We start from the raw sequence: 24,938 nt of genomic DNA, 5'->3' as shown, positions 1-24,938 counted from the left end.
CCATGCTTTCCATGCTACCTATTCTACATACTCCAGAGGGGTATCTATTTTAATTACTAAATCCCCCCAGATACATATAGTGGAAGTCAAAACCGACCCACGTGGCTGCTTCATAGTGGTGGTTCTCCACTTTATAGAAGTTTTATATACAATTGAGAATATTTATCTCCCTCCACCCTTTGACACACAATGGTTATATACCTGTATGGTGGTAATTCTGCCTATGATTCAAGGGTCTCTTATCATTGGGGGGGGGGGAAACTTTAATATTGTTATGGATCCTACTATGGATAGATTACATGGCTCTACACGTTATTCTTCCTACCTGAAAGACTGGGCGGAAACGTAGTCTGGTGGATGTATGGAGGTGGAAATACCCTGGGCGTAGAGAATATTCTTGCTATTCGAATCTCACAAATCCGTGTCTAGATTGGATATGTTTTCTCTGGCTCCTACCGTGCTTCATAAAAGTCACTGCGGTGAATTATTTACCCAAGGCAATCTCTAATCACTCGTCTTTAGAACTTGTGCTCCAAATCCCTGATGAATGAGGTTTGGCACATGTGCCCCAATTGGCTCACGGAACCTACGGTACTCTATACTTGCGCTGATGCCATCTCCCATTATTGGACAGAAAACACCCAAAGGGTTTCTGACCCAGTTTGTTGGGATGCTTTCAAAGCAGTGATGAGAGGTGCCTATATGGCAGGTGTTGCAACCCTCAAGAAAGCAAATAGTGAATGCATAGTAGACTTGGCAGGTAAACTATAAGAGGTTGAGGTATCCTATACATTAGATCCTAATCCTATAAACCGCCAGTTATGGCAGGCTGCCCACAGAGCATATGAATTAGCTTTAGTTAATAAAACTGAAAAGAGACTGTCAAGCACAAAGGATATTTGAATCGGGGAAATAGGAATGGTTGTCTTCTGGTCTTTCTGGCCAAGCCAATACCTGTCCAGGCTACTATCTCTTGTAATTATGACAGCACTACTGTCCTCTGTTCAAATTATGAACCTCTGTCACGTTTTACTCGGACCTCTGTACATCTCAAGCACATTATACCCCGCCTGAGCTTTATGAATATGTAGATTCCATTCCCTTTTGGAAATTTTCTTTGATGCGAAGATTAACCCTTGATGCACCAATTAGTGTGGAAGAGATTGAGATGGCTATTAAAACCTTTGCTAAACATAAAACCCCGGGGGCCAGACAGGTTCCCACTAGAAAGCCCTTTACAAAGCCATATTTGAGGCTCAGACACTTCCCCTTTCTCTCCGAGAAGCCCGGATAGTTCTCCTCCCCAAGCCTAACAAGGATCCTTTATATTGTGACTCATACAGACCAATATCACTAATAAACACAGATCTGAAACTTCTTTCCAAAATATTAGCAATACGACTAAACTCAGTGATTACCTCCCTAATCAGCTCAGATCAAACAGGCTTTATCCCTGGCCGATCCACACATATTAATATCCGTCTGTTATTTACTAATCTCCAGGCCCTGAATAGTAGAAGTGAAGTACCTAGAGTGATAATGGCTCTGGACACACATAAAGCCTTTGATGCTATTGAATGACCTTATTGGTTCTATGTGCTGGAGAAATGTGGTTTTGGAGACACCTTTCTCACTTGGGTCCGTATTAATGGTCAAATTTCTAAATCATCTGCTATACACCGAGGTACTAGACAAGGTTGCCCATTGTCTCCATTATTATTTTCTCTGGCAATAGAACCCATGGCACCACAACTTATTAGAAACTCTATGGAGGTACGAGGTTTGTGTGTTGGCTCTTTAGAAGAACATGTTTTCCTTTATGCGGGTGATATGTTACTTTATCTTTCTGATCCACAAACAATGATCAATGAGGTGCTGAAGCTTGTGCAAGATTTTGGCACTTTCTCTGGCTTCCGGGTTAACTGGTCCAAATCCAATGTGTTTGCAGTGGATTCTGAAATGGTGCCCAATCTACCATTGGATTTCCCCTTACAAGTTACTACCTCTTTTATATACAGGTGAAACTGGAAAAATTAGAATATCGTGCAAAAGTTCATTTATTTCAGTAATGCAACTTAAAAGGTGAAACTAATATATGAGATAGACTCATTACATGCAAAGCAAGATAGTTCAAGCCGTGATTTGTCATAATTGTGATGATTATGGCTTACAGCTCATGAAAACCCCAAATCCACAATCTCAGAAAATTAGAATATTACATGCAATCAATAAAACAAGGATTGTACATAGAACAATATCGGACCTCTGAAAAGTATAAGCATGCATATGTACTCAGTACTTGGTTTGGGCCCCTTTTGCAGCAATTACTGCCTAAATGCGGCGTGGCATGGAAGCTATCAGCCTGTGGCACTGCTGAGGTGTTATGGAAGACCAGGATGCTTCAATAGCGGCCTTCAGCTCTTCTGCATTTAAATATCAGTGTAAGAACGAGCGCTAGATCTATGTGACAGGAACAGCTGGCATGAAAGGTAATCACCTCAAAAACCTTCTATAACACACATATCATACACCATGCCGCGCTTAAATAGATCAATTGGTATCCTTAATGAATATCTGTATAGCGTCTCTGTTTGAAAGAAGAAACAGGTATTCCACAATATTACAAATAGGTGATGAATCGTGACAATATATTAGATTATCGTATGGTGACTTCGGTGGTAAGTATAGCTGTAGAATGCACTAACCAGATAGCGCTTAGTATTGCGCATATAGTAGATGGAATTAGATCATCTGAGGTTGGACTTCTAGTGTTCGAATCCGTTGATAAACACATCCAGGAATATTGGTATTGCGGCCAGTATAACCAAGTGATGCGATCCTAATCCACCAGGGGGAGCCGGCGGTCAAGATGTCATCAGAGATCCGCAGTTCAAAATCACAAGAATGTGTAGTGTAGCTGGAATCTCCCAGAAGGTGCCACTGGTTAGCATGTCATCCTCAGGGCTCTTAAAAAGGTGGGCTCAAAGAAAAAAGCCCAAGCACAAAAAGTTCCATAGTGCAACACTGCTTTATTTGAATTGTGAATAAAATATACAATAGTAGCACTTACACTTTCTATTGCCAATTGTCACCTGGCCAGATGAAGCATCCACGTGGTGAGGTCACTGAGAGCAACTTCCTGACATGTTTCGTGCGATAGCACGTTTTCAAAGGAAGCTGGCTGCTCTCAGTGACATTTTTTATATAATATGGGCGGCGCATGCGCACTGGGTTATCGTGATGTCATCATCGTCCGTTCGCGCATGCGCAGTTCGTCTGTGCGGCGGCCATTTTAAAGGAGTCCAAAATAACATTGACTCCTATGGAAGACATCAGAGTTCAATGGGAGAGGCTTAGTAACTCCCTCTACTCAACTCCCTTACAGACAGCCACTGATTACACAGAGGAATGGACTTCTGCATTGTCCGGTCTCATGTCTCTCATTTTCTATTGGCGATGCCCCATAGATTCTCTATTGGGTTCAGTTCAGGCGAGTTTGCTGGCCAATCAAGCACAGTAATCCCACGGTCATTGAACCAGGTTTTGGTGCTTTTGGCAGTGTGGGCAGGTGCCAAGTCCTGCTGGAAAATGAAGTCAGCATCCCCATAAAGCTTGTCTGCGGAAGAAAGCATGAAGTGCTCCAAAATCTCCTGGTAGACATCTGCGTTGACCCTGGACTTAATGAAGCACAGTGGACCAACACCAGCAGATGACATGGCTCCCCAAATCAACACAGACTGTGGAAACTTCACACTGGACTTCAAGCATCTTGCAGTGTGTGCCTCTCCATTCTTCCTCCATACTCTGGGTCCTTGGTTTCTAAATGAGATGCAAAAGTTGCTCTCATCAGAAAAGAGGACTTTGGACCACTGAGCAACAGACCAGGTGTTTTTCTTTAGCCCAGGTAAGACGCTTCTGACATTGTTTGTTGTTTAGGAGTGGCTTGACAAGAGGAATACGACATTTGAAGCCCATGTCCAGGATTCGTCCGTGTGTGGTGGCTGTTGATGCACTGACTCCAGCCTCAGTCCACTCCTTGTGAAAGTCCCCAACACTTTTAAATGTTGAACGCTTGTGCACCTTTTTCTTCCACACTTTTCCCTTCCACATAACTTTCTATTAATGTGTTTTGATACAGTACTTTGGGAACATCCAACTTCTTTTGCAATTACCTTTTGAGGCTTTCCCTCCTTATGGAGGGTGTCAATGATGGTTTTCTGCACAACTGTCAGGTCAGCAGTCTTTCTCATGATTGTGATTACGACTGAACCAGACTGAGAGACCATTTAAAGGCTCAGAAACCCTTTGCAGGTGTTATGGCTTAATTAGCTGATTAGAGTGGGACATTTTGAGCCTAGAATATTGCACTTTTTCACAATATTCTAATTTTCTGAGATTGTGGATTTGGGGTTTTCATGAGCTGTAAGCAATAACCATCACAATTATGACAAATCACAGCTTGAACTATCTTGCTTTGCATGTAATAAGTCTACCTCATATATTAGTTTCACCTTTTAAGTTGCATTACTGAAATACAGTAAATGAACTTTTGCACGATATTCTAATTTTTTGAGTTTCATCTGTATTTGGGGATCATGGTACAATTACCCCTAACCCCGTATATTAAAAAATAATCTGCTTCCCTGTATTGCTTTACTTAAAACTGACACTGCTAACTGGAAAACACTACCTCTAACTTTATTAGGGAATATAAATCTTTTCAAAATGATATTTCTACCTAAAATTTTATACATTAGTCCGGTATATATCCCTAAAAAGGTTTTTACAGAAATAGATTCTCTTATTTTCTCCTTCCTTTGGTACCCAAGAATTTCTTTAACTGCGCTTCAGCTAACAATCTCACAAGGCGATTTGGCATTACTGAACCTACGCTTATATTATTTGGCCTCTCAACTGGTTTTTATACATTGGTGGCTTTTTCCGCAATTAACTGCTTCAGCTCAGCCCCATAGCAGAAATACTGCTACAGGGCGCCAGCTGTGAGCAAAATCACATATATACTGTATACGTTATATTACATTTGAAGGTAGGGGGCGCACGCCCTACCCGCACCCATCACCGGGGTCCCGCCTGGTGATTAGTCACCAGCGCCCGGTGATTGCCGAGGATGTCCGATGGGGGGAAGAACTATTAGTAAACAAAACAGTTCTCTCTGTCAGCTCCTGCACACTGCTTTGCACGGCTGTGCACAAAGACATGTAGCAGAATATATTTTGGCCTAAATTTATGACGAAATTAGATTTTTTAAATTTTTTTACTGGACATGTTTAATAGCAAAAAGTAAAAAATATAGTTTTTATTCTCAAAATTGTCTGAATTTTTTTTTTATAGAGCAAAAAATTAAAAACGCACAGGTGAACAAATACCACCTAAATAAAGCTCTATTCGTGGGAAAAACAGGACGTAAATTTAGTTTGGGTGAAACGCTGCATGACCGTGCAATTGTCAGTTAAAGTAACGCAGTGCCGTAACGCAAAAATTGGCCTGGTCAGGAAGGGGGGGGGGGGGTAAATCCTCTGGAGGGCAAGTGGTTAAATAATGCAGCTACAGAGGCAGTTCTCGTGTCTTCCTATGAAACGCTGACAAACTTAATCTATAGAAGAACTACCCCAGTAGGGGATGGAATGGATTTGCTGAAGGTATCGCTTAAAAGTATATTGTCAATGTGCTGACATGCTACCTGATGCTTCCCATTCTTTCATCCAATCAACCAATTTGGTTCAACCCTACCTTCCCTCAATTTCTCACTTACCAGATACACACTTGTGGGTGCAGAAGTGTTTGAAATATATACATCAACTGTACGTTGATGCTTCATTTACAGTTGTGACCAAAATTATTCAACCCCCAATGCTGTAAAGGGGTTTAGGGACTATAGTGTACATTTGGAATTGTATTCAGAATCAAATCCTACAAGGACGTTGTAACTACCCAAATGCAACTAAAATGACATCAATTGTTTATGTAATACAGTAGTAAATGGTTCTTATGTGGTTTCTTCATTGCCACAATTATTCAACCCCTTAAAGACTACCACTCTGAAGAACAGAGGTTCATACAGGTGCTTTCCATCAGGTATTGAAAACACCTGTGGATGTCACCGAGCAGCAATCAAGCATAATAAGCACCAATTAGGCAGCTTTAAAATGACTGTGATACTCAGCTCCTTCTAGACATTTACTGGTGTGGTTACAAACATGGTGAAGGCAAGAGAATGGTCCAGGAAGACAAGAGAAGAGGTGATTTCTCTTCACAGGAAGGGCAATGGCTATAAGAAGATTGCAAAGATGTTAAACATACCAAGAGACACCTTAGGAAGCATCATTCGCAAATTCAAGGCAAAGGGCACTGTTGAAACGCTACCTGGTCGTGGCAGAAAGAAGATGCTGACTTCGACTGCTGTGCGCTACCTGAAGCGTAGAGTGGAGAGAAGTCCCCGTGTGACTGCTGAGGAACTGAGAAAAGATTTGTCAGATGTGGGTACAGAAGTTTCAGCCCAGACAATAAGACGCACACTGCGTAATGAAGGCCTCCGTGCCAGAACTCCCAGGCGTACCCCCTTGCTGTCTCCAAAGAATAAGAAGAGTCGACTGCAGTATGCCAAAAGCCATGTGGACAAACCACAAAAGTTGTGGGATAGTGTTCTGTGGACTGATGAAACAAAATTAGAACTGTTTGGGCCCATGGATCAACGCTATGTTTGGAGGAGGAAGAACAAGGCCTATGATGAAAAGAACACCTTGCCTACTGTGAAGCATGGTGGAGGGTCAATCATGCTTTGGGGCTGTTTTGCTTCTGCAGGTACAGGGAAGCTTCAGCGTGTGCAAGGTACCATGAATTCTCTTCAGTACCAGGAGATATTGGATGGAAACGTGATGCAGTCCGTCACACACCTGAGGCTTGGGAGACGTTGGACCTTTCAACAGGACAATGATCCCAAGCATACCTCCAAGTCCACTAGAGCATGGTTGCAGAGGAAAGGCTGGAACATTTTGGAGTGGCCATCGCAGTCACCAGACTTAAATCCGATTGAGAACCTCTGGTGGGACTTAAAGAAAGCAGTTGCAGTGCGCAAGCCTAAGAATGTGACTGAACTGGAGGCCTTTGCCCATGAAGAATGGGCGAAGATACCCGTAGATCGCTGCAAGACACTTGTGTCAAGCTATGCTTCACGTTTAAAAGCTGTTATAACTGTAAAAGGATGCTGTACTAAGTACTAAGATTGAATGTCACTTGGGGGTTGAATAAAACTGATAATGCTGTGAGCACAGAAAAGACATTTGTGGTTATTTCATTATAACTGTTATGTTATATTTGTCTGACCTACAAGTGCCTCTTTAATGTAAATGTAAGCAAGATGACTGAATGATCAAAAGCAATGTCAAACTGGCCAAAACACTCAATTTCAGTGGGGGTTGAATAATTTTGGTCACAACTGTAAGTAATTCGCTCATTTACAATTGGAATTTCAGGTGCCAGGTACATGGTTTTTTAAGTACCTTCAATTAAGACATGCAGCCACATCTCAGTTAGGACTCAGGGATGTACAATTTAATAACTCAGTATTGGAAAACGCACTGTTAAACTCTGAACACTCTAAGCTTATCTCTTCTTATTATAGTATTTTACTAAAGAGTACTCCTACTCGTCTACATGTCCTCCAATCTCCCTGGACACAAGACATCCTCGGACCTTTCAGATGAAAACTGGGATGAACTCCTTCTTAATTACTTCACCACTACTATTTCCGCAAGCGATAGATTGATTCAATTACGTATTTTTCACAGAATTTATTATACACCCTTAAGGCTCTTTCAGATGCACAAGAAAGATAACCCTTAATGTAATAAATGTCATAATTCTAGGGGAGATCTTTTTCATATGCTTTGGAGCTGTGAAAAGATTTGTCCCTTTTTGGTCACTGGTTACTCAGTTTATTGCTACCATCCCAAATGGTGTATATTAGGGGTGCTAGAAGATATAGACCTCAGCTCCTATCAGAAACAATTTCTTTGTTTTATTTTATTTTATGCCAGAGAAACGGTGGTGTTAAAATGGGTTCAATCTGAAGTCATTTCTATTAATATATGGAAAAATTTGATTGATCAGGTATTACCACTTTACAAGTTGACCTATGAAGCAAGGGGATGCCCTCAAAAATGTGACCAAATATGGGGTTCAAAGATAGTTATTTGAAACTTGTATGGAGTCAGATATGTGATTAATACTCCTTTTCCTAAGAACCACTTGGACAATGGTGTGGTTCGGTATGCAGAGGACTTACTTTTTCTCATGCTTATGTTACTTAACGGGCAGTGACTTGTATTTCTTCCATACTGGAAGGTTACTTCTGTACTTTTCTGTTATCCTACTTGTATTTGAACTTGGGAGATATGCCTTTTGGACCAACGGTTGTAGTTGTAGGTTAGGTTCCTGTTTTCTTTCCCTCTTTCTTTTCTTATTAGGCTCATTATCCTTTATTTAATATGTGTTGCTATATACAGTGTTGTTTCTCAACCATTGTGGGAGATTTTTTTAAGTTCATATTGTTTGTAATTATAATCCTCCTACGAAACATAATAGGCACTTTTGTGGTATGCTTACCTTGGTCTATAACCTGCGACACATGCTGTATTGTATTTGTTGTATATGTTTAATAAAACTCAGTTTAAAAGAAAAAAAATGGATCTGGAAGCAAAAGGGTTAATTGAACCATGGGAGAACAACTGGTGTAGATATTTCAGTGCCATTTGTGCCCACTGAGTGTCATTAGCAGCCCTTAAAATGTTTTAGGTCTGGGTAATACAAAATTGGATTTTTAGGAAAAATGGTTTGGACTTTCTGTGAGGACTTTTAAAACGCTTGTAAATTTTTAGTGACACAGATAAAACCAAATACACCGAAAAAGGTCATTGTTAATTTCTTTTGAATTTTTCTTTTATCTGTGACTTCATTAGGGATATTTCTCCTCATTTATTGTCCTTGTGACACCAATACACAAAATGAGGGGGACAGGCTCACTATGACAGCAAGACAAGAATAGCAATAAAAAAAAACAAAAAAAACCACGACAAATGTTTATAATCCTGCTCCACAAAAAAGTTTTTGCTGCTGTTCCTGCATCCAACTGTACAGATTTACCATCACTTCCTGCTCCTTGGACCCCCTGCCACTGAGACAGAAAGTGGAGGAGAAATACTCTCTAAAAGGGCACAGGGAGCTGTAAAATCACAACAGAGGTTATATCCCTTCCACCTAACCTTAAACCACAAGAGAAGTGTGGCCTTGCATGATGACATCCAGCATCTGCCATATAGGCAACTGGCATAGTTTCAGAAGACAATCTTGGAAATATATAGTCATGTAAAGGGCAAATCAAACAATTATTTTTGGCCAATAGCCTACTGTGTCTACAACATGAGTATTTTTGATGGCATGACTGCTTATATCCAGTAATACAGAAAATACCAACAAAAACAACACTATTCAGATAGCTTCATAATGCTTGGCCACTATTGTATACCTTTCAGTAGCTTTTGACCCTAAAATTGACTAATGGTTTACATAATTTATTAAATGATAATTTACATTTCTTCTCACAATTTTAGCCATTCCTGATGGATCTATCACAGTAGCTCCTAAGGACATCCCACTTCCCTATTGCAAACACCTTTTAATACATTCCATTAGTTCTATATAAATTAAAATACATATAACACCATCACTGGGCAGATGTCTCAAAATGTGGTAAAATGTCTGAGGAATAGAAAAATATATATATATATATTTTTGGCTTATACAGTATCTTTTAGTAATACAATTTCCAAAAAAAAACAGTCAATAGATAGAATAGTCCTGTTTTAAATGTTTGGGAACTAATTAAAATTATTTAGCAATTACCTTCCCTTCGATGATTCGATACACCAAAGAGTTCATATCTTTAGCATTGAATGCATGCTTGAGAGTCGCTATCTCATACACACAGCATCCCAGGGCCCAGACATCAGACTGCAGAATTACAAAGATACACAGATTTCACCAATACTGTAGGGTTATATTGGTACACAATTATATGTGGTTTCTCAAAGATTAACTACAATACCAGGAAACGAATGCCACATCCAGCCCATAAAAGCTATCAATCTAACTGCTTGACAATTTAAATGGATCTACACTTAGTTGTCAACTTAAAATTGTAAACAGTCTTGTTGGGATGGATAAACCTACTGTAAGTGCTATTAAGGCACACATCTTTATTTTTTCCCTGAAAAAAAATCTGCTCCATGTTTGTTCTAGTGCTATTGACATAGCCAGCCCTAGAGAGGCATTGAGCAGCATTTTCTTAAAAACAAGCAGCATTTTTTTGGCCCCTTCATTACGCTTTTTTTCATGCATCTCAGCAATATTGTAATTATAGCTTTATTATTATTATACAGTATTTATATAGCGCCAAAGGGTTTGCTCAGCGCTGTGGACTTTAAGTGGACATATGAGTATAGGTCCCTTTGAAGTCATGCTGTTTTGCCAATGCTGACCTTCAAGCTGCTTATACTTGCCTACCTTTTGTTCCGCTGCTTTTCTATCATGTAAGCTCTGGTTGCACATGGCTAAGGGTTCTCTCTCTTCCCTGGAGCAATAACAATGATGCCAGGTGATTGGTTACACAGATACCCAGTATTACACCACTGGAGGAAAGGGAGTGAGTCACATGCTCTCAATATCTAGATATATTGGGTAATTATCTTCACTCTCCAGAGCCAAAGTGGTGGGGGAGTAAAGGATGAATAGAAGCAGATGGGGTGCAGTTAATGGACGTTTCATGGGCAAAGCACATGTTCACTTTAAAGTGATATTAAAGACAATTTTGTAAAAATTAAAATAGAAAAGCGGTTACACTTACCTGCTCTGGGCAATAAAACTGCACAGAAGGGTCCCTTACTCCCTCTACTGGAATCCCATCACCGGCGCTGTCTGCTTCTCCCTGCTCTAGGTGCCCTTTTAGGAAGTCATGTGCTATAGGGGCACCCATGCGAGAATGCTCCTAAGCTGGGCTGTTTGTGTCCATAGACTCACACATTGCTGGTAAGCCACAGCTCGGCTCCCACCTCACAGGAGTTTGACTGACAGCAGCAGGGGCCATTGGCTTCCGCTGCCCTCAGTGTCTCCTGTGAGACCAGGAAGAGAAGGGAGCGGTGCTGCAACCGAGACAGTGCTAGACTGGTTATAGGAGTCAGGGGAGTATTTAGTAATGGAGGGGCGGGGCAGTTAGTGGTGTGTTTTTGACCTTAATGCAGTCCACCATTCTTCCTAGGCTTTACACTATACCCATATTTAGGGAGTAACATAAAACATGTTCACAATCTGCAGCCCCCCACCGCTAACCCTCCCCCCTTATGAATCTGGGGGTACTTCTCCTTGAAGTGCCCTGTTTATTTTGGAATTTCCAGAATAGAAACAAAAATTATAAACAGACCTTATAGCCCATATCTCTATTAGATAGGGAAAAAAAATCATACAGTACTGGAGCCCAAAGCAGAAAACTTTTACTACAGACACTTATACAAAATGTCTACCTTATAGGTCTGCCACAGAAGTTCAAATGTGTGTGTGTGTTTGTATATATATATATATATATATATATATATATATATATATATATATATATATATATATATACACACATATATATATACATACACACAGTTGTGTTCAAAATAATAGCAGTCAGACATCACTAACCTGATCAAACACTGTTTTTGGTAGAAATGATATTTCTACATGGCAAATAATTTACTAACAGGTGTAGTAGAGTAATAGAAATCCAACAGACCCAACAGTCATGACATGCATGCTGCTGATTCTGTGTAATTGAATCGCTACTTGAAAGGGGCATGTTCAAAATAATAGCAGTGTGGAGTTCTATTAGTGAGGTCATTCATTCTTTGAAAAACAGGTGGCAATTATTGCCCTAATTTAAGGAAGGAAGGCAGCAAATGTTGTACATGCTGGTTACAGTGCATTTCTCTCTGAAATTCTGTGGAAAATGAGTTGATTGGAGAGGGGAAAACATATAAAGAAGTGCAGAAAATCATAGGCTGCTCAGCTAAAATGATTGCAAATGCTTTAAAATGGCAACCAAAACCTGAAAGACGTGGAAGAAAGCGAAAAACTACCATTCGAATGGATAGAAGAATAGCCAAAATGACAAGGACTCAGCCAACAATCAGCTCCAGGAAGATCAAAGAAGGTCTAAAGTTACCTGTGAGTACTGTTACAATTAGAAGACTCCTATGTGAAGCCAAGCTATCTGCAAGAAGCCCCCGCAAAGTCCCACTGTTGAAAAAAAGACATGCTGAAGAGGTTACAATTCGCCAAAGAGCACACTGACTGGCCTAAAGAGAAATGGCGCAACATTTTGTGGACTGATGAAAGTAAGATTGTTCTTTTTGGATCTAGTGGCCGGAGACAGTGTGTCAGACGACCCCCAAACACTGAATTCAAGCCACAGTACACTGTGAAGACAGTGAAGCATGGTGGTGCAAGCATCATGATATGGGGATGTTTCTCATACTACGGTGTTGGGCCTATTTGTTGCATACCAGGGATCATGGATCAGTTTGAATACATCAGAATACTTGAAGAGGTCATGCTGCCTTATACTGAAGAGGAAATGCTCTTGAAATGGGTGTTCCAACAAGACAACGACCCCAAACACACCAGTAAACGTGCAACATCTTGGTTCCAGACCAACAAGATTGACGTTAAGGAGTGGCCAGCCCAATCACCGGATCTTAATCCAATAGAAAACTTGTGGGGTGACATCAAAAATGCAGTTTCTGAGGCAAAACCAAGAAATAGAGAAGAACTGTGGAATGTAGTCCAATCATCCTGGGCTGGAATACCTGTTCACAGGTGCCAGAAGTTGGTTGACTCCATCCAACACAGATGTACAGCAGTTCTCAGAAACAGTGCTTATACAACTAAATATAATTAAGTGATTCAAAGGAAAGCAAAATCTTCAAACATTTTTCAGTTTATATAGTGAATGTTTGAGTTTGTAAAGAAGAATACAAACACTGCTATTTTTTGGAACAGTCTAATATTCACTTTTCTTCAATTTTTTTTAGAGGAACAACACAAATTTGATATATTTTTCTTCATGTTTTGATTTGGAATAGAATGTGTAGGTCATTTGTGTGTATGGAAATAAAAGCTATTAGAAGGATTTTGAGCTTTATTCACTTTTTTCAACACATTGCTATTATTTTGAACACAACTGTATATGAAGAAACAAAGAAAAAACATGTACTGTATATACTGTAACTCTTATGCAACCAGCACAAAACATTTATATATTATTAAAACCCAAAACACAGATTAACCACTTGCCCTCCAGAGGATTTACCCCCCATTCTGACCAGGCCATTTTTCATGTTACGGCGCTGCGTTATTTTAACTGACAATTGTGCTTGTCATGCAACGCTGCACCCAAATGAAATTTACATCCTTTTTTCCCCACAAAGAGAGCTTTCTTTCGGTGGTATTTGATCGACTGTGCGTTTTTAATTTTTGCGGGACCGCGGCGGGCATTCTGACACTGGGGGGAACTGATCTGGTGTCACTGACATCCCCAGTGACACTAATACAGTGATCAGTGCTAATAAAAAGCACTGACACTGTTCCAATGGCAATGGGCAGGAAGGGGTTAACCTCTGGGGTGATCAAAGGGTTAACTGTGTGCGGTTTTACTGTAAGCTGTGTGTGTGTGTGTTTCACTGTAAGCACACTGCTTTTCATGGCTCTGCTATGCAAAGCCATGCATAGCAGTGGGCAGGAGCTGACAGGGGAGAGAACTGTATTGTTTACTTACTGTTCTCTCCCTCCGTCGGTAATACTCCTCGATCACCGGGTACCAGAGAGTAATCACTGGCCGGGACCCAATGATTGACAGCCGAGGCCACGAAATGCAAAATCACGTATATATACACATGATTTTGCGCACTCGTGCCACCCTGTAGCAGTATATCTGCTATAGGGCGGTGGGAAAGCAGTTAAAATCAAGGTATACCTATTTAAAATAAACTATCCCCCAAGATGTTCCTTTAATTGGAGAAATGTATGAATGCATTCTAAAGTATAAATATGTATGTAAACTTGCTTATAAAGGACATATAAAACATACTAAAGTAGAACTATAGGTAAAACTTGTTTTTTTCATTTTGGATAAAGCGAGGGAGGGTTATAACCCGTCAGACTTTTTATTCACCATCTGTGCCCTATTGCCCATAGCCAAGCAGGAAGTGAGAGGAAATCCCTTCAAATTAAGGGAATTTTTTCGGAAATGCAATTGCTATGCTTGGAAGGTTGTGCCAGCTCAGACCCTTGTATGATCTTGGTCCTTCGTAACTTGCTTTGGAGGATTTATAATTTTATTGTCCTTTTGAGTGAAGCAAATGACCTAGTTGCCTTTGAATTTATGTTCTATAGCTGTTTCACTCACTTAGAGATTAATCGATATACTTTTAGAAGAAATTAAGAGACTTGATATTTTGAGAGAGCACCACAACTATTCTTACATGTTGTTACAACCTTATTGATTTTATTTATTATGTTCTATATGTCCTTTATAAGCAAGTTTACATACATATGCATATTTACATTTTATACTTAAAGGATCATCTTGGGAGATCATTTGTTTTTATTAGGTATACTTTGATTTTAATCTGTTTTGTTTTGTGTCTTTATAATTTTGTAGTAAAAAGTTTTGCGTTTGTTAAGAAGTTGGCTGCATAAGAGTTCTATGTTTTTTTTCCATATATTTGAACTTGTGTGGCAGCTTTATAAGATAGTCATTTTGTAAAAGTGGTCTGTATGTTGGAATTTGGCGCACAGCCGCATCATTCATTTAAAGGATAAGTTCACCTTTAGCACAAAAATAATAAAATGGCCAGTTTTTTGCAGGTAAAAAAATGTGCATTCATTTTTTTGGCTGCAGGAGCCTGCAAAACATTGCACCAGCGATCAGCAGATCGCTGGTGCCATGCTGGTCTCCTACAGACCTGTCAGTATATCTGCTTGCCCGTACGGGATATATGGGCATGCAGATATACTGACAGGAAAATCAACTAACTACTATGGCGGTGTGAACCACAAGCCAACAGCCACTGAGTGAATGATGCGGCCTTGTGGGCCGTGCTGTTTTTAAATCTGACAGCTAGTACGGGGAACTTCTCCCCATACTTCTGTTGGGGGGGGGGGGGGACAGCGGGTGATGGCTGCAGAATTGGGAATATGTTACATGTTCCACCCTAAAAACGAGTGGAACATGTAACTTATTCCAAAGGTGAACTTATCCTTTAAAGGATGCACTGTAGCAGAGGAATAAGTAATTTTAAATGGAGCATAAGTGTTGTGCTGTTGCCCATATGTAGTCCATCGATACTTCATCAAGCCTTGCAACCGAAGACCTTTGAAACCTTAGCAGGCACTGGGACTGGTGAAATAGTCAATTAATGTGGATGCATTTTGCAAAAGGTAAAATTAGCCTTTAAGTAGCATTAAAGGATAAGTTCACTTTTTGCCCAAAAAAATAAAATAAATGCACATTATTTTGCAGGCAAAAATAATAATGTGCATTTATTATTTTTTGCAACAGGAGCCTGTAAAGCATTGCAGCAGCGATCAGCAGATCGCTGGTGCCATGCAGGTCTCCTGCAGACCTGTCAGTATATCTGCTTACCCGTATATCCCATACGAGCAAGCCGATACACTCTGACAGGAACTACAAGCTGACAGCAGCCGTGCAGGTGGAGCCTCACATGGCCGTGTTTTAAAAAAAAAAAAATATTTTGACAGGCGAAGATGATCCTCTGCTCTGCAGCAGGCGAAGATGATCCTCTGCTAGCTGGCAAAGTGGGGGACAGTCCTTTCATAACATGTTACACCCTGAATATGTTACACCATAAATATGAACCTATCCTTTAAACGCTTTAAAAAATGTTAAGGTAGATAAGTAGGAAACCCATTTCCTTTTCTAAACCCTAACTTCTGACACAATGTGTCCAGCAATTGTTATCGTAATATAAGCATTTAGTCAAAATTACCTTATAGTTGTATGGTTTATTGGAGAAAAGCTCTGGGCTCATGTAATAGGGAGTCCCAATAAGAGTGCTGGCCATATCATACTGGCTCTCCAGGACCCTGGCAATTCCCAGATCTCCCACTTTGATGATATTGGATTTTGTCAGGAAGATATTCTGAGTTTTCAGATCCCGGTGCATAATGTGCAAATCATGTAAATACTGCAAACAAATGTGACAGCGTTAATAACCAAATTAAAAGTATTTTTAAAATGCAAGCCCTGCCAAATTTTTTACCACTATTCAGTGCCCCATTAGAGCGATTTACCTTTATATCCTGTCCAGTTAATTCAGTATTACATTTACAAGCAAAGCTGACACTTGGCACTGTTAAGGATCAGCTGTGATGGATTTTTACACTTGTCAAAGTGACAGACAACAGTAAGGGCATGTGCTGTGCAGGACAACATGCATACACAGTACTATGAATTTAAAGCTGAACTCAAGGTACAGATACGTTAAAGTATTCCTCAATAGCCAGAAAGGATGTAAATTTACTTTGCATGCACCTGTTGACCTTGCAAACCTAGTTATTAAAGGATAAGTTCACTTTTGGAACATGCTACATATTCCACCCGTTTTTACATGTTCCGCTCGCTCATGTTCCACCACGTTACATATTCTGCCCGCTGCTCTCTCTTCCTGTGATAGCTGTATGGAGAGAAGCTCCCAGTACAAGTAGTCACTTTTTGAAAACAGCACAACTGTGAGGACCCTGCCCACATGGCTGCGTCATTCATTCAGTTCTGTAAATTACTGAACTATTAAACAACAAAAAAGAAAAGTAATTGCAAATTTTTTTTACCTACCAAAAAGTGAACTTATCCTTTAACACAAAGGAAGCAGTAACATCATAATCTGTGCAGAGAACAGACTTATGCACTGAACTCAGCAGGCCCATCCACATCAGAATGGCTGCAAAAAACTACAAGAGAGTGTGAATACAAGACAAGTCACCCTGCAAGAGAACAGAAAGCATCAGTGACTTGTCTTTTTAACAGAAAACTTCTCCACAGAGATAAGGTTTCACACTGGAGCACAGATCTGAAATAAATACAGTACATAAAGAATATACACCCCTCCTGTATTTAGACAAGATTTGCTTGTCCTCAAGAATAGCCAGTGAAACCTTAACAAAGATAGTGCTGGCCTTCAGTTATCTGTTACCTCTTCCTGCAAATGTTGAAAATGTACTGTACTCTGCTGCAGATACTTGTACCTGTACACCCAGAGCTAGGTGCTTGCTCCCCAGTGGATCATTCTACACCTTGGAATTCAATACTGGTAAAAAGGAAAGGCAGCCAAGTTGTAGGTTTTATGCGTGGCCTAGTGCAAGACATACCACCTTAACTCAGCCCTCTGCCATGTTTTACTTCAACAATTAAGCTCAATACGAATGGTCTGTCGGGTGGTCTGTCTTGCACTGGATGGCGCGTTAATTCTTCAACTATGGCTTTAAAAACTTTGAATGTGCCTGTCTTTCATTTACTAGTATTATAAATTGCTAAATGTTACACATTATTGAGAAGCATGCTCTTAACTTAAAAAAATAGAGTGGAGCCTTGGTCTTCTATAATAGGGCAAATAGAAATGAGCAAAGTATAGTACCATGAAGTAAAAGGTATGATTCATTGTTGCGATTGCTGTAATACTGATATCTCAAATGTAATTAGTGAATTGTTGTCTTTTGTACACCATCCCTGCTCTATGTACTGGTTATGATAAACTAAAACAGAGTGTTATTTTGAAATATGGATAAAAAAAGAAATTCGCAAAGACGATCGTGCAGAGCCTATATTTCACATGTTTGACACACTTAGCCTCAGTTCACACTATGAACTGCATATGAATCACACAGGAAGTACACCGTATTTCTGTGCAATTCACATGCTATTCAGTGCAGTATGATAAGCCCATTTATTTTGAATGGCCTCAAATCGCACCGCATTGCACCAATTTTGGAACCATACTGCAACCAAATTGCATGGTTGCACAGTGATCCAATGCAGGAAAATGCACTGCGTTTGCGACCTGTGGTTGAGGTGTCATTAAGAGTGCACTTACACTCACTGCAAAGCACAAGGGCACTTCGACTGGATTGTGGTATGGAAAATGTGAACCTAGGCTATACATATTTCATTTAGTTTCCTGCTGGTACATGTGATTTGCAGTGTTTATTTTAATCAAAGATTGTTGAGACAATAAACATTTCAGAACTAGAAATCTTACCTGCAGTGCCATGGAAATCTGAACAAACCACTCTACCACTTGGCTCTCTGGAAGTAGTTTACCCTTTTGATCTTTGAGTTTACGGTACAAGTCTCCTCCTTCACAGTAGCCCATGACAATGTACAGCAATCCATCCTCACCCTCCCAGGATTCTTTATAGGCCACAATGTTAGGATGTTTCAGTTTAGAAAGGAGCTGAGCCTCTTGCTCTGCTGCCTTCCGCTCCCTACGAGGGGCATTGCGAAGGCTCAGCTTTTTAATCACATACTGTGAAAAAAAATTAACAGAAAAAACACTTTAAAATTACATGAAATACAATTTTTTTTGTTTGCTATTATTACTACTTATAGTACATTGTGTAGAACCAATCTGTTCTGCAGGATATAATAAAGAACACAGATTTATTCACATCAAACTCTGAAGTGAATTTCAATCCAATCTGTGCAGGGTTTATTTTAGAGGAAGCCATTAACAGTATGTTTGGGGAATGTTGATGAATCTAAAGCACCAGGATAAGGCCAAAACAAAAACACAAAGCCATACTGATTTTATACCTGGCTGTTTTCCCAGGAGCATGGGATAAAGGGTGCTGCATTGATAAGCCACTCTTGTCACCCTATTTCAGTGGTTAAAGCTGAACTCTGGGATAATCAAATATTGCCTACTTAAAGTGTTTGTAATGAATTAAGTTTTTTACCTTCATGCATTCTATGCATGAAGGTAAAAAAACCTTCTGTGTGCAGCAGCTCCCCCAGACCTCCCCAATACTAACCTAAGCCTCATCACAATCCAGCGATGTGAATGCCAGCCTTGGCTGGCCCGGGTCTCTGCCTCTTTATTGGCTGAGCCATTGGCTCCCGCTGCTGTCAATCAGCCAATGAGGAGAGAGAGAGGGCAGGGTCAAACCATGGCTCCCACAGTTCTGCTCTCCGTACAAGCTATGTACAGAACAGTGATTATGTCATTGACATATTTACCAGGTAAAATCTGGGTCTACAAAAGTATTTGGTGTACACAAAGTGGATTGCTATCCTTTGTGGCTATTGAGAGTAATACACCGATCAGCAATAATATCATAACCACCCATCAAGGCATGGACTCTGCTATCTGGAACCAAGCTGTCAGTAGAAGATTCATTAAACTATAACTAAAAGGCAAAACTTTTTTTTTTTTAGTTTTGAATAGAGTGGAGAGGGATTAGAACACCTGTACGTTTCTATTGCTGTCTGTGCCCCCCTTAAGTAGATTCACCATCTCTATTTGTCCATTATCATCGAAAGTGAAAGTAAAAGAAAATCTCAAATTGTGGGTTGACATCTGAAGACTATGATAAAGGAAATCTTCCACCAGGGACACTAGATCTGGTGATACACCAGGTTTCCTTCACTATGGAGGGATTTCCTCTCACTTCCTGTTTTGGTTATGGGATAGGCAGTGAGGGGAAATTTCAAATAGGTCACAGATGGCGAAAAAAAACAAAAACAAAAAACAACTTATGGGGGTTATAATTCAAAATGAAAAAAATGTTTTGCATTTAGTTATACTATAAGTCCTGTAAGTTGCGAGGTCGAACACATGACCGAAAATCACCGGCAAAATGGAGCCGGTCAATTTGACATTTGGAGCCTTGCGGGCTATATAAAGGGTGTTTAAACAAGACGATGGCAATGGGCATACCCCTGAGGACGTGCTGTTGTACGAAAAGCGTTGGGAGCCTAGATTGGTGACGTCACGCCACCACTACCGAGGAGCGGTGGCCATCTTGGTATTTGAATGTACAATTTATTTACTCCACGTGGATGTTTTCTTACTACTGTGATTTAAACTTATCAATAAAGACTGCACTATAGAAGCACATTCTGGCTCCTGTGCTTGAGCTGATTCCTCCCAGAATTAGATGACACCTGCCCCAACGGAAGGATGGAGGGAGCTGCAGGAGTAAATCCGGAGCTGTCATCATACCCCCAGATGTGTGAAATAAACAGATGCGCTGATTTACTTGCAGTCTGGTTATGTACATCCATCCGAGGCGGTAGATTCTCTTCATCAATAACCGCACGTTTGCACTTGCACACTTGGATAAAGGACATTAGCAGTTTTCACTGCCTGCTGTATAATATTTGTGGTCGTCACGGACTCTCAGTGATTCATTTGATTGCACTATTCATGCACTTGTCTGCACTTATAAATATCTTATATCATACTCGAATATATAGTTTCATGAATTTACAGAGCTGCACGTTTATGATATATGTTTACATTGGGACAGTTACCGATACCTTAACCACTTGCCTACCGAGCACTTATACCCCCTTCTTTACCAGGCCAATTTTCAGCTTTCAGCACTGTCGCAATTTGATTGACAATTGCACAGTTATGCAAGATTGTGCCCATATGAAATTTTTATCTTTTTTTTTCTCACAAATAGAGCTTTCTTTTTTAGGGGTAATCGCCGCTGGGCACTTTACTTTTTGCGCTATAAACAAAAAAAGTGCAAAAAAATTTGAACCAAAAAAAAAAAGTTTCTTTGTTTCTATTATAAAATTTTACAAACAGGTAATTTTTCTCCCTCACTGATGTGCGTTGATGAGGCAGCACTGATGGGCACCGATAGGCGGCACTGATGGGCACTGATAGGCAGCACTAATCAGGTGGCACGGAAGGGCGGCACTAATAGGCAGCACTAATGAGGTGTCACGGATAGGCGGCACTGATAGACAGCACTGATAGGTGGCACTGACTGGCATCACTGCTAGGCATTGACTGGAGCAACCGCTGGGCACTGACTGGCAGCACTGCTGGGCTGCACTGATGGGTGGCACTGGTGGGCACAGGTAGGTGGCACAGGTGGCTGCACTGCTGGGCACAGGTGGGTGCACTGCTGGGCACCGATCATCAGGGCACTGATCATCAGTGCCCTGATTATCGGTGCCGATCCCTGCTCTGACAACTGCTGGTTCTCGGCAGTACTTCATGATCTGACAGCATGAGGAAAGTGCAGCCGAGAACCGGCAACTGCATTTCCCGGTGATCAGCGTGTCACTGGACGCTGGCCTTTTACCACATCACGTGATCAGCTGTGTCCGTAGGACACAACGATCACAGAGATCACCGGGTGCGCGCCCCCGAGGGCGAGCAGGAGAGCGCGTTCTGGAAGGACGTCATATGATGCCCTCCCAGAACTGGCCGGTCGCAGTGTAGCCGCCATTCGGCTATCTGCGGTTGGCAAGTAGTTAAGTGCTAGCAGCTATTTCATTTTGCACTTTATATATTCGAGTATGATAAGATATTTATGTTTCACGAGTTTACAGTGCTACACATTTATGATATACGTTTACATTGGGACAGTTACCGATACCTTAAGTGCTAGCAGCTATTTCATTTATCCGTAATTAATTTATTTGCATAATTTTACATATAATTTTTTAGAACTTGCTTTTATACTCTCTTTTTATGTGAATTAATGAATATGTAAATTATTACTTATACAATACAGTACTAACGACTACTAGGTATAACACTAACTATAAGATCTCGTTATATGCGCTCGCTTATATTTCTTTTTAAAATTGCGAGGTAGGTCCTCCATAGATCAGAATTGCTATTCCAGCACATCCTACAGGTGTTCGATTAGATTGAGATCTGGAGAATTTGGAAGCCAAGATAACACCTCAAACTCATTGTTGTGTTCTTCAAACCATTCTGGAATTCACACTGCTTCTGTGGTACAGTTCTGATGCTCAAATACCCACTGTAGGAGCTGTTGGCTGTGGACAGGGGTCAACATGGTCACCTTGACTGGTCTGTGGCTGAGCAGCCCCATACTTCAGCTGAGCAGGCCCAGAAGCAACAATCTGTGATACACTGTGCTTTTCAACACCTTATTATCAGAACCAGCAATAACCTTTACAGCAATTTGAGCTACAGTGGATTGGACTACACGAGCCAGCCTTTGCTCCCCACGTGCATCAATGAGCCTTGGCCACCTATGACCTTGCCGCCGGTTTTCCAGTTTACCTATCTTGGACCACTTTTAGTAGGTCCTGACTACTGCAGACCAGTATTATCCCACAAAGGATGCAGTTCTGGAGTTGCTCTGACCCAGTCATCTGGTTGTTACAATTTGGTCCTCGTCAAAGTTGCTTAAATCCTTATTCCTGCCCATTTTTTCTGCTTTCAACACATCAATTTCAGGTACAACTTGTTGCCTAATATATGCCACCCATTTTCAGATGCCATTGTAATGACAAAATCAATGTTATTCACTTTACCTGTCGGTAGCCATACCTTTATGGCTAATCGGTGTATATAAAATGGGAATTTTTTAGTGCATGGAGTTTAAAGTAAACCTCCCATAAACCTGCAATTCAAACAAGCATACAATAGTAAAGGTTGTTCTTGCTGAAAAATACTGCGACAGAATGACTGGCAGATCCAGAAATGTTTTTCTTCTAAGGTCAAGCTTGGCTTCATCACTCCAACTTTCTAAGGCTCCATATTATTTGACCCAAAGACAGATTGTCAAAACAAGCTCATGGCCTAAAGCTGCAACACTGGCAGAGAAGTTTTTCTATAAATTAATCACCAGGCTGTACTATCTCACCATATTATGCAAAAATGATATTTGCAACCAAAAAGCTACCCCATCACTTTACTACACCCCAACCAATCCCATCCCCCTGTCATTGTGATTCACAAGCTCACCTGCTTCTCCTTGGAACCCAGGACTAAAAAAATGGATTCAGTGTGGCAAACTGTGGCTACAGAGAGGTGTTTGATGGCGTGGGCAGCAGGAGAGGTAAGTTTTTAACACTCTTCTTTTGCTGCCAAATTAATTAAACCACTAAAATGTTTACAATATGGTTTCTTCAAAGTGTATCAAATGTCAGAAAGTAATTTGCTATTATAGGGGACATTTAGAAATGTTAATTGGGTCTATGAAGTGAAGAAAATGTACCTTTTGTCTGAAACTCCCAATTAAAAATATCAGCACACTTCCTGGTCTGCGAGTGTGCCTAGGCACTCCTGTGACTACAGCCTCATACCTATATATCTGCAGTATGAGATCTAAGACACTGCTGTCTCTGACTACTAGTTTAAGTAGACCTTGAGTGAGATTTGGTGATGTCACTACTATCTTGCTCACGGTTTGCCTTGCTCGAAGCTCTGACAGGACAGAAGAAAAGTACTGTCTTTAGTAGAAAAACAAAACCACAGCACAAGGTTACCTTACCAGGACTAAACAATTTTTGTTTGTCTTTTGTGCACAAGGAACTACTAAATAAAACAGTAACATACATTGGCTTTGTTGTTATTTGATTATGCCTATACAGGTGTGCAATCCTCTGTGATGTGAATGTAGCCCATTGATGAGAAGTCTCTTACTCACACCTGTGACTTGTTACTACGTAAATGTATTCTGATACTTAGTTTCTGGTTTCCTTATACATTGTTCATTCAGAACTTTACCTCATCAGTGTTTTAACCAGACAAAGAGCAGGCAGATCTTGAAGGTCTGTATGTCTATGGAACACTGCTAATCTATATTTTAATTATTGAATGAACCTTCAGCCTGGGTTCTTACTTGTGCGGTGAGGCATATTGCTTGTGATTCGCACATGAACTGCACCGCAGTCCTAGGCAAATCACATGCAAATTCTGTGTGGTACGATTTGATCCATACATTTTGTATAGCTCAAATCACACCGCATCTGCACGAAAAAGATGCAGGACCCTTTTTTTGGTCCACACTAGAATAATATTGCATGAGTATTCACACCTATGCCATCCGACTCTGCACATCGCACTGCGTTTTGTGGACCGAGTTCGGGGTGTTGTACACACCCGCAGCAGTTTGCATGAACAGGGTGTGATTGTGATGGGGTGTGGAATTCACACAGAAACCACTGCAAATTCTGCACCGCAACAGTGTGAATCCAGGCTCAGAGGTCTGCAACCATAGTTTATTTCTTATACCAAAGTTTTGTAAATACTTTTATAATCAACATAAATCCTTCTCAATCCAACCCACAGTACTCTATGACATTTATAGGCTGGTAATATATGTATCAGTATTGAAGCAACAAGTACCACTTGTAACAGTGTTTAGTTAAAGCAAAACTAAAGGCAAAACTTTTTTTTTTTTGTTTTATTTATTGCAATCTGTGTCCCACTGGAGAGATTTCCCTTCCCTTTCTGTACCATAGTCAAAACAGGAAGTGAGGGGAAACCCCCCCAAAGTTTGTGTCCCCGATGGATTTCCCCTCTATTCCTGTTGTGGTGACAACCAAAAATTTGGGATGTTCTTTCACTCTCAGTGACAACAGTAAAAGTGAAAAATAGAAAGGATAATCTCTATAATGCTTTCACAGACAGCAATAAAAATCTAGGTGTTCCTCTCCGCCCTACCAAAAAATGTATAAAAAGTTTTGCCTTTAATTATACTTTAAAGTGATGTGTATTTGTGAGAATTGAATATGTTTGGTATAAAGAAAGTTATAAAGAAAAAGAAACGGAAGAACAAAAAAAACCAAACATCAAAAAGTAGCC

The 24,938-nt window shown here is 40.4% G+C and overlaps 1 protein-coding gene across 2 annotated transcripts in view; it reads right to left on the bottom strand.

The window, feature by feature from the left end:
* The window catches only part of NEK4 (NIMA related kinase 4), a 90,168-nt gene that overhangs the window by 52,089 nt on the left and 13,141 nt on the right, over positions 1-24,938 (bottom strand). For both annotated transcript variants that reach the window (XM_089681905.1, XM_089681906.1), the window contains exons 2-4: positions 18,390-18,656; positions 16,125-16,322; positions 9,922-10,029 (exon numbers count right to left, since the gene is read on the bottom strand). In XM_089681905.1, the coding sequence (XP_089538031.1) occupies positions 9,922-10,029; positions 16,125-16,322; positions 18,390-18,656 (573 nt within the window). The remainder of the gene's footprint in view (positions 1-9,921; positions 10,030-16,124; positions 16,323-18,389; positions 18,657-24,938) is intronic.

The sequence above is a fragment of the Staurois parvus genome, unplaced genomic scaffold, assembly GCF_062004578.1.
Source record: "Staurois parvus isolate SC_StPar_1 unplaced genomic scaffold, SC_StPar_1.0 ptg000282l, whole genome shotgun sequence".
Lineage (NCBI taxonomy): Eukaryota > Metazoa > Chordata > Amphibia > Anura > Ranidae > Staurois > Staurois parvus.
This window is presented reverse-complemented; position numbering and strand designations above follow the sequence as displayed.